The 11,563-nt window shown below is 36.0% G+C and overlaps 1 protein-coding gene across 4 annotated transcripts; it reads right to left on the reverse strand.

The window, feature by feature from the left end:
• Positions 1-90: 90 nt before the first annotated feature.
• LOC110165203 (Kv channel-interacting protein 2-like) lies at positions 91-9,876 on the reverse strand. Of its 4 annotated transcripts, XM_055158195.1 has the most exons (10): positions 9,675-9,876; positions 4,333-4,338; positions 3,885-3,987; positions 3,684-3,804; positions 3,106-3,175; positions 2,327-2,397; positions 1,671-1,778; positions 1,288-1,392; positions 439-501; positions 91-363 (listed from the first exon to the last, which is right to left on the reverse strand). In XM_055158195.1, the coding sequence occupies exons 1-10, from the start codon at positions 9,745-9,747 to the stop codon at positions 316-318; spliced, it is 768 nt and encodes a 255-aa protein (XP_055014170.1). In that variant the 5' UTR covers positions 9,748-9,876; the 3' UTR covers positions 91-315. The 4 variants fall into 4 exon arrangements, with proteins under 4 accessions (XP_055014170.1, XP_055014169.1, XP_055014168.1 ...); XM_055158194.1 differs by lacking the exon at positions 4,333-4,338 and having other exon boundaries at positions 3,684-3,808; positions 3,889-3,987; XM_055158193.1 differs by lacking the exon at positions 4,333-4,338.
• Between the last annotated feature and the right edge of the window lie 1,687 nt (positions 9,877-11,563).

Genomic DNA, 11,563 nt, shown 5'->3' on the forward strand with positions numbered 1-11,563 from the left:
TTCTATAATATCATCTTATATACAAAATATTAGCAGTTTGAGCTCCATTCACATCATGCAAAAACAAAACCGCAGAATAAACTAACGCACTGAAAAGATTATTATTATAGGCTGTTATTTGAATGATAAACTACATGCACTACAGTGGAAAAATGGCTCCAAACTGCTTATTTCAGGAAAAAATAAAATGAAATGGCTCTGACTGTGAAGTACACTGCTACATCTACCATATTGAACTTTTTAGGCCCCACATTCAGATGTAACCCACAAGCGCCATCTACAGTTGGTCTGGTAAATCCTCCTTTTCACCAGACCTTAGATCACATTGTCAAACATCATCATCGACTGCATTATGTTCTCGTCCTAAAAGGGAAAGAAAAAGGTTAAACTTAGGGATATGTAAATACCAGTTGAACTATTGTCAGTATTTCTGGAGACCTTTTGGCATGTTTCCAAAAACTCATCAATGGTTACTACTCCATCTTTGTTCTTGTCCATTTTCTGCAAAACAATTGATGGTGAGTGGTCTGCTTATTTAAATGTACACTATGTAACTTTATAGATGGGAGTCCACCACCTGCTATTAATTTGCACAGTATAACATTAATCTTGCTTATCTATTACAATCACAAGTGTTGTAATTGCTCTAAAATACATATGAAAACATGCATTCTTACTGTGAGCGGGGTCACCTCCCCACAGACCTGTCTCTATAGAGAGATAAGTTTGGAATATTTCAAGCAAAGCAATAGCAGATCCGCCACCCATAAAGTTACATGATATATACATGAGAAATACACTGATGTACTTTTGAATAGTTCCTTCACAGAGATTGGTTGGATCTGGATCTCATCTTTTCTATCCAATTTGTATGCATTTTTACACAGAGTAATGCTGAACCAACACAAAAATCAGCACAGCAGCAGAGCCAGCAACATGACTGAGAACTTTGGCAGCAGTCATTTTTTAAAATAATTATTATTGTGTAGTGCAACATTTTATTTAGAATTTCAAAGGGTAAACACACTCTCACTCTCAGTTTGAACCATTTTAATCAAATCTGAGCCTTGGTCATTTCTCTTTGTGATTGGTTTGTAGATACAGTTAAATACAATACCACATAAGAAGCAATTTATCAAATCAGTTTTAATTTATAAGAACCATCCATAAACATCTATAGTTTTTTCACTTAAGATGTCACCTGAGACCCAGCCATAGCTGCTCCTTTACTGTTGTAGTCAGTGATAACACTGAATACTTGAATAAAGTGCAGCTAAATTGAATCACCTGAAAGAAGTTGTCCACGTGCTCTTTGGCGTCGCTGTCCTTGATACAGGGGTATGTGTATTTTCCCATCATGTCGTAGATCGAGTTCATGATGTCTGTCATCTCCTAAGGACAAAAAACATTTCACAAATGTGTACTTTAAAGAGGAGTTTTTTATTAATAACTTATATTTATTAACTTCTGGTTCAGTAATAGGTAAGCTCTGTGCACTAAAGAAAGTCACAGTAAAAAAAGCAATAAAAGTGCATGTGAAGAGCAAAGCTGGAAGTTTTCTTTTCTATTCTGATAGTTTTAAAATTGTTAATTGGCCATTCTATAGTCACTTTCTCCATACATTTTGTGTATATTTATATACACACATATACACACGTGTATACACATGCCTCTCTGGTGATACAGCCGTCCTTGTTGATGTCGTACAGATTAAAGGCCCAGCCCAGTTTGTCTGCAGTGGAGCCTCTTAAGATAATGGATAGACTGACGACAAAGTCCTACAGGAAACACAGGTCACACTGACTGTGTATGACTTTCAAGGCAGACAAGAAAACATAAAATGTCACTGAGAATAAATAAGATGAATAATATAAGTTCAATGCTATTTCAAAATAGGCTTGTCACAATAACACATTTTGAAGTACAATGTATGGCTGAAGAAAAAATAGAAGATAAATGGATAATACAATTTTATGGCATTGACACAGTAAGCCTAAATTCAAATTATCCCCTAAAACTATTCTATTGTACAATATGGTTAAAGTCATAGTCGTACAAGTATTAATTATTATAATATAATTAATTATTATATTATAAAATTAACTCTTTTACAGCTCAAACCTAAACAAGCTAATCTAATCTAACCATCGTGGAACCAAAAAAATCACAAAAAGTTCACCACTAGTGAACGAACAAAAGGCACTATAAATACTGAAAATGATTGTCCCATCTGTCATATATTGAATGATAACTCAATATGGTAAGTATCGTGACAGGAATACTTAAAAATTTTATAGTCTAAAGTGATTAAACAATCTCTTCTCACCTCAAAGCTGACGGTTCCATTGTTCTGAGTGTCAAAGGCATCAAACAGGAAGTGCGCATACGTGCTAGAGTCTGGACAACAAAACACAAATGCTGTATGTTTATACAAAAAAAACTACAGTTTCATTTGTGTATATTTATTCAAGATAAAATTAAAGTATTTTATGTTAAATGTGTCATTTTCAATTTCCACAGACATATGCACAAATACATGATATAATAACTGTGAAACATAGGCTAATAGTAAAGTAAAGTACATGACGTCACTAATGCTTATTGAGAATTTAATCCTGGTCCATGAAAAGGTGATAAGTCCTATTCAGCAGCTCAAGTTCAAGTCATTAAAGCCAGTGAAGTGTCTTAAACGTGCACTATGCAACTTTTCTGGTAAAGGGTCCACCACCTGCTTTACCATATGTAGATGTTATTGTCTTTTCCTTTAATTTAACTTTTTTTTTTCTATCTCCATGGAGACAAGCAGCCACATCACTAGGCCAAGTTACAGGTCAGCTCTGTGGAGAAGTACGCCCGCTCACAGTAATAATGCATGTTTTTTGTGGTAGTTTTGAGACATAAAAACATCTGTAATTCAAATAAATAAATAAATAAATAAACAGACATATTTGTTTAATGCCATATTGTGGAACATCCCAGGCAAAGCATTAACATAACCATGGAGACAAGCTGTGTAACCAGAAAAGTTACATTTGAGTTGCATTTGAGTTGAGTAGTTATGTTAAGTCAGAGTCCAGTGCTTTGTCCATAACAGCAGAGACTGACCTCCCTGTGGGAAGAACTGAGAGTAAATACTCTTAAACGTCTCCTCATTTACCACTCCACTGGGACACTCCTGAAGAAACCAGACAGACCCCGGTTATCACAAGTGCTGAAATCAACATATAACTAGAAAAGCACTCAGAGAGCGCAGACCTCCGCCAAGGACTACCCCCATTTTTTATATAAATTGCGATAAAATCAGTATTCTGGATCAGATCCAGATCAGCTTTTGGAATATGAAAGAGGATCCCATTGTCCATCCCTGAGTCAAATTTCATGGGGTTTGGTCAATAATAAACCGAGTTATTGAGAAACCAAATTTTTGGCCCCATTTACCACAATGTTAACTAAAATTTCAAAGTGATCCAGAATCAAGGATTTCTTCCGGATCACCCCCAAAATGAAATCAGTTCTTCCTTTTCACATTTCCAACAAATCCTGAAAATTTCATCAAAATCGGTCCATAATTTTTTGAGTTATGTTGCTAACAGACAAACAAACAAACAAACAAACAAACGCTGGCAAAAACATAACCTCCTTGGTGGAGGTAATAACATGATTCATATATCAAATAACATTACATTTTTGAAGCCTCTGTAGAGAATCTGCAGCTCTTTTTTGCTGAAGTTTGTCTGTTGAACAAGTCTGTCGAGCCCTTCTGGTCTGTAACACACTGTGGACAGTTCCCCTTCGTCGGCCACACTTCCTACAGAGGACATTAAAGTTTAAACTGTGCACACAGAAGAAATACTTATTTGTTTGTTAGTCAATGCAGGGGTCACTTGCTTTGTGTGAGTGAAGGTCTGGTGCTTGGATGATAGCATGGCAGCAGTTTGAGAAAGCGTTGTTTCAATGTTTTCTTGTTGGGTTTGAGGCCTGGATTACCTGAAAACACACCACACACACATCAGAAACATTTTCTATAGGCTCTGTGACCAGTAGCTACCCTACTGCCTCTCAAAGCTAACAATCACTTTTATTAATGTCATAAAATATTAAATCAACAACCGATTAAAATTCAAATTGATTCAAGTAAAGACTACCTGATTGTTTTAAAATGTAGGATACTTAGGTTTGTGGTGTTGTTTTAATACTTATTATGCTTTAAAATTAGCATTGAGACGATAGACTTTATGACTGAAACACAAACCTCGACCCTTCTAAAAGCATAGGTGCCCTCTGGTGAAGTATTCATTTTATCTGTGTACTTTTTAACATGTTGTCAGTGACATCCACCTTTCAACTTCCTGTTCACTGTCTCATCTTTAAACATGTATTCATTTTCACAGGACTCGGCAAAAGCAATGTTTTGAATCACTGAGAGCTAAAGCTAAAGGCTACAATAGAGCTAAAGAAGTACTTAGGCCATGAAGAGCTACACTTTCATGAAGCCAAACTTGAAATGTAAAAATAAGGGACTGAAACAAGACCAAGAAAGAAAGAAAAACCAAGAAAATACTTTAAAGGGCCCATATTGTTCAGAACTGATGCTTGTGAGTTTTATGTTTTGTTTCATTCACACGTGTTATACACAGTAATCCTGCATTGTTCATCTGTCTACATCTCCAAAGCTCAAAATGCTCTGTTCCACCTTGTGATGTCATGAAGCGGTAGTTTTCAAGGAGTTCAAGCTACCTTTTATCATTTGTTCAGTAGCGATTGGCAATTCCAGGGTTGAAATTATCCAAATGATTTTAGTGAAGGTGTATGGAGTTTAAAAACATGGTGGAGCACTTCCTGTATTGCCACATGACATCATAAGGTGGAACAGAGCGTTTTCTGTTTGAGAGAAGAGGAACTAAACTAAACTCCCATTTTCTCTACTACTCTACAACAAACACAACTCAAGGTATGTTTGTGAAGAGGAAACAACATTATAACAGATCAGAAAATAGCGTAACACGGGTCCTTTAAGGTTAGCCTTTACTGTGTATGTCCCAGCTTGTATGCTATGCACACTTTTACCCACTAGAGAGAACTGTTGAGCTACTAACAAACTCATCAAGCAGAGCCAGTCAGATAACATTTCTAGACCTAAACTCAACTTTGCTTGAATAATATGCTTCACATGTATTGCACGTGTAGCACACAAGAGACTAGCAAACAGTAAACTATCAGCACACACCAGACTCACACACACTCAAGTCAAAATACATGCAAATAAATGTCCAGTAGAAAAAGACAGTGTGTACTGATCTTTGTCCTTTTCTGGGTTATAATTTGTTGAGATCAGTGATATACAATACATATTTAGGAGGTGTCAATCAATCCACTCATACAGCAGCTGCATGCATGTCTATGGAAAAACAAACAGCAATCTGCCCAGCCTTCACCAAAACAACAGACCCAAGCAGCGAGAGCACAGTGGCAGGTTAAAGTGGCGTGAGATCCAAAAGATTGGACTAAACTAAAATAAACCAGGCATTACTGATCTGATGAATAAATAACCTTGTAAGTTATGTGTACTCCCTCTATCTCTAATGAGACTTTGATTCACTGTGAGAATCAATGTGCACATACAAGGGCAGACAGTCCTCAAAAGTAGATTAATACACTGATTTTATTAATGGCCAAATTTCCAATCTCTTTTCATTAATGTAAATACTAACAGAAAAACATTTCTGAATCAGCTTTTCATTCATCTATTGCGCATGTCAGAGATTAACAGGTCAAACCACAATGTCATACTACATCAAAATTTTCCTGCTTCATAATCATGATTGACAATATATGCAATTATTTGACAGTGTAGTGGAAGGTCTCCAAAATGTCAGGCAGTAGTAACAGGGCCAACACATGAAAAGGTGCTATCTGATAATCATTACTGTAAAAAAAAAAAAAAAAAAGTGTTCATATGCATGTCTTCTGTCAAGTGTAAAGTCATGTTTTGTACTTCTTAATAGTAAACAAAAGAGTCATATTTTTGTGATTTGTGTTCAGTTATGTAATATATTTATACATGAAATCGCTGTCCACATTCAAAGTGTATTCAAAATCATGGACAATCCCAAAGAATGGAAAAAATGACAGGACGAGACACTGTCCACTGTGTTTCAGTTATATATTCACATTTAGGTTCACTCCAGCAACTAGACCCTTCACCAGTGCAACTGCAATAAATATAGTTTAGATTAGTCACCATACAATGTCAATGAGCCCACTAACAACACACTCTTAGTATGTGTCTGTGTGCGAATGTCCTGTTTACTTCAGGCTTTGAGCAGGTCATGCAGCTCTGACCCATTGATTGTAGATAATGTTGTCGTTGTACTTAAGAGTAATCCTTCAGAAAAACAGCATTCAGATTATAAATGCACAAATGATGTACATCAGAAAAACATATTCAAATCTACACAATCCTACCTCTGCACAATCTGTTTGGGATTATCTGTGGATTTTATCATGTTCCCACAAAGATTTACTGGGAAGAACAACAATGGATTTTGAATGGGCTTGGGAACAAAAGAGATCAATTTGCTGTCTCCTGAAATGCCTCTGAACACTCAATTTCAGACCTTGACATAACAGTACAGTAAGCAATTGTCCAGAGCAGATCTTCAAATGCAAGATATTGTTTCTGTTTAGCATGTGGTATAGCATTCTTCTTTCAGGAAATGCACTTTTCATTGAAGATCCTGTATTACACAAATTTGATTCTCACTTTCACCCATGTTAGAATTCTGTTATCTCCTCCAAAAAAAACAAAAACAACTATCATTGTGTTTTGTTTCATTCACGCATATAAGTAATCTTTTATTATTAGTCTGTCTACATTTCTAAAGCGGAAAATGCTCTGTTCTACCTTGTGATGTCATGAGTAGTTTCCAAGTTAACAGTTTAATTTTACCATTTGTTTAGCAGAGATTGTCAATTCAAGGGCTGAAATTATCCAAATGATGTATTTATGAGTTTAAAAACACAGTGGAGCACTTCCTGTATTACCACATGACATGACAAGGTGGAACAGAGAGCCTAAATATGCAGGGTTAGTGTGTTAAACATGTGTGAATAAAACCAAACACAACTCAAACATAGATCAGAAAATGGTGTAATATGGGCCCTTTAAAGTTCATACAGACCCCATAGAATTTTTAGCTCTAAATTATAAAAGCTAATCTAAAATGCATGAGCAACCATTTATCACCAAAACCAATGATGTGCTAGGCTGTTCAGGGGCCCCACATTGTTTCTCAATTCATTCTCTACAATAGTCTCACACAAGTAGTAATTCTCTGCCCACACCTGGCCTAAGGCGAAGAGACAAAATATGTGGCCACTATTCTATGCCCTTACTCTTTACAACCCTCATACCAATCTTAACAAATATCACAAACAAAGAAATAGTAACCAACCTTCCTAGTCAAGACATCTATTCTTTTTAAAGGTGCTATGCAACTTTTTAGCTGGAGGGTCCATCACTTGATTTTCTCTATGGAGATGTTAATGGTTCAACACTATGGCATTAAATGTACATAGCTCCACGAAGACAAGCAAATCATGCAACAACGCCAAGTTATAGGTCAGATCTGTGAATAGGCAAGCCCATTTTCAGTAGGTAAGAACGCATGTTTGTCAGGTTATTTATAAGCTTTGAAAACACCCCATAATCGAATAAATGCAAGATGAATTGCCGTACTGTGGAACACTGCAGACAAAGCAATAACAACTTAATGGAGACAAGCAAGTGGTGTACCCTTCACTAGAAAAGTTACATAGTGATCCATTGAAAACAAAAAAGATGTCAAAACTAAGTTGACAAAGACTATAATATATTTGTTAGTCTATTGTGACATCAAGTTGCACCACTTACCTGTCATGGTGTGAGAAAAATTAGCAAAGTACCCAAATAACTGATTCTCAAAAATAACTTAACAACTTATAATAACCAAAATATGAGCATTCCTCCTCCGCCCCTTCTGCTCCTCCTCACAGGAGCTCCACAGCAGCAGTGGAGAGGATCCCAGTGACATGTGAGGTGTGCTCAACAAAGTGATGACTTGGCAAAGATCTATGAGTATCTATAATGTATGAGCAAAGCTGTTAACAGAAGAATTTGACTCAATGCATTTAGATTCATGGTTTTACTTGTATACCAATGTTTACACATTGTAATTAACTGTAAGCGATTTGATAAATTCATATATTTTCTGGATTTTTTGTATGAAATTGTTGTCTGTTCTAAGTGTTTTTATTCTTCTTTCTTGTTGTTTAATTGGTTAGATGATAGTTTATGAATATCAAATTGCAATCCAAATGCCAAAAATAGTCCCTACACCCAATAAAGCTCAAATTTGAAACCTCTTCTCTAGTACTAACCCTATATGAGCATAATGTGTATTTCGTCTTAAAGGAAGCTTTTATGATTTCTCATAGTTGTTTTTGTAGAGGTTATGCAGAAGAAAAATCTCATTACATTACATGTACACATTTTACAAATATATACCATATATATAGAGTATAGAGTATAGAGTGTGATGATATCAGATTCTCTCCTGCACTTTATAATTTCTATTAGTGACTAGACCAAAGCACTCACTGTATTACAACACAAATCTGCATTTTAAGAATAGTCATTATGGTTGCACCCATCTATATTAAATAATCTTGGCCAACAGAGTGATTTCATCTGCACGTGCATGCATGCCACAATACACTTACACATGTCATGTAAATGCTCAGGCACACAAACACACACACACACACACACACACAAACACACGGGCACATTATGCACTGATACACTCACATATTCTGGACAGCATATGTGCTCAGATGTTTGCACATTCAGATTTTTGAAATATATTTTACCTCTCATAGTTATTTTTAGAGTTGAAAAGATTTGACTAAACAGTGACAGAATAAAGACTTGGAGGGGATACAGACGACTGTGGTTTGAATTCATTGATCTATAAGGAGACAAAAGTGTCAGATTAATTTTAGATCTGACAAGCAGCTCATATTTTTCTATGGTGGAGGAAGAGTCTCTTAACAGTTATGATGGCCACTGAATAAGTTCATATGTTTGATGTGTTGCCTTTCACAAGGCTGTATGCAATTTAGCCCAACAAATCAGGTTACAATAAGATTACTATAGTGTGGTTATTAATGGAAGTATAATGTTTGTGAGTGAGGAAAATGAGTCTTGAGTGAGGATGACAGACCAGGAAGTAGCCTGCAGAGATCAAATGAGCTCTCCTGCACAAAACTAACAGTTCTCAAACTCCATAACCTAATTATTTGTGATATTATTTAAATTGTACCAAAACACTAAAATATTCATACGATTTCAGTTAGGCTACAAAATGCATTTACTTTAAATTCACACGAAATATCTCATTACATCGATTTCTTGTCATATTGAATAAACAGGCGTAGAGTGATTTAAAATTTAGCTACCCTCCCATTCAATCAATAATTCAAAATCAGTTCTCTGTATTCATTTGAAAGGGGTTTTACTGTCACAAACAAATCAACGTATCAATATTAGCGATACTTTACTGAAATTTGTAGCCATTTCAAACAGGCTAATTACGCATTCCTACTCAAAGTTGAAAAAGGTACTCTTGTCTCACCTGTGAGCGGGTCGTGGGATCTGTCCAGCTCCCGTGAGTCAGACAAACTCTGCTCCTGACTCCTGGATTTCATGTCTCCGCTTCAGAGTCGTCCACCCCTCGTCTCAAAACTTCTCACTGTTCATATTAGGGTCACTCCAGTGGTTTTACGCACGGCTTATTGCCCCTTGCGTCTTTGCGTTCCCTTCCCTGTCCGCGTGGATCTCAGTGCATCCTCTCATCTGTACGAGCAATTTTCAGTGATGGCAATGCTTGGAAGAGTTGGTTTTGGACAGAAAGAGAGAGAGAGTGAGAGAGAGAGAGAGAGAGAGAGAGAGAGAGAGAGAGAGATGGGGGGGGGGGATTTGTTGAGTGATGTCTCACCTTGGAGCGGTGTCCGTAGCTGACTGGACAGGAGCGGTGTACAAATCAATACAACATCAGAGGTGTCCTTGAACTGAATCCTTATACAGGAAAAGTATGATTATGGAAATAAACTAATTACACAGAGGATGTCAAGTAGGTTACATATACAGAAAAAAAACTCCATACAACATATTGATGACTTTCAATATAACCTCCCTCTCCTTCAGGACAAAATAAGAACCAGGGTTGTGGAGACGCATTTTTTTCTCTCTCTCTCTCTGATCAGTAAACACAACCAAACCAATGCTTTTATTTTTGAATTTTGTGAGTAATTGTCCTCCATGTAGGTCTATCTCACCTCTGAATTGTCTCTATGTATCTTTGCTTTATTTTTAGTACTATACAAATGTGTGAAAAACAGGTTGGTGTTTGTAAATTGTTAGACTGATTACAAAAGAAAATAACATTTTTCATAACTTTTGCAATGGAACCTACCAGAACATCAGAGTGATTAGCAACAATGAATGGATTAAAAGAAATCTATGAAGTTATTTGACAGAGAAGAAGTTATGTCAGATGGGTTATTTTTACAACTGTAAAATGATTGAATGAGGAACCCACAGAGGGACCAGATATAAAATGTTTAGACGGGACATGGGCATAAAAGTCTGGAGAGGCCTGTGTCAGGTGTGTGCAAAACTATTGAAATATGGATATTTCATGATACTAAATTTGGTAATACAGTATCATTATCAAGGGCTGCTGTACCAATATATCGACAAGAGTATTTTTTTAGAATCTTTGAGCTCTCTTTTTTTGACAGCACTTAAATTTAGTTGCTTATTTAAATGTTGTTGCTTGTTTAGTGGAAGAAAACTTGCTTATGCATTACACTTATTCACCCATATTTACTGTTTTGATGATTAAAATAGATGTATTTCATATTAACTTTCATAAGCAGTGTAAGCAGTACTATAGTATAACAGCATCATGGTGACTGTCGAAAGCAGAGGAGCATATAGAATTGGTCTTGGCTGATGTAGGTTGAAAAGAGACTGACACAGAAAGACAATAACAAGTGGAGATGGATGTCCACTTTTAGTATCAGAGGAGACATGAGGAGTGATACTGAGAGATGTGAGTGTGTTTGTTGGGCTCGAGTTTCACTGGCAGAGCGCTTGTACTTATACTTGATTTTAAAGTGCCCTTCTTGTTCTTAAAGCCCTCTATAAAGAATTATGTGCTCAAATTCTACTCTACAAATAAACGTACAAGTCTAGAGTTCAGTAATCTTTCTTCTTTACAGAGTTGCAAAAAGTCATTTGGTCTAGCAAAGTAAACCATATTTGAAAACCTTAGTGTAAGATTTCAATCCAAGTATCTATAAACACAACTAACTTCTCAGAAAATATACAAGCTTACAAATAAAAACACCATTTGAAATTACAATCAAGATGATGTCATTACCCTCATTAATTGATTTTGAGAATTTAAAACTTGATCCATTTTAAGTTAAACAAGGTTTGCCTGGAGTAGGAAATAAG

The sequence above is a fragment of the Boleophthalmus pectinirostris genome, unplaced genomic scaffold, assembly GCF_026225935.1.
Source record: "Boleophthalmus pectinirostris isolate CB_2022bp ecotype Guang Dong unplaced genomic scaffold, ASM2622593v1 HiC_scaffold_22, whole genome shotgun sequence".
NCBI lineage: Eukaryota > Metazoa > Chordata > Actinopteri > Gobiiformes > Gobiidae > Boleophthalmus > Boleophthalmus pectinirostris.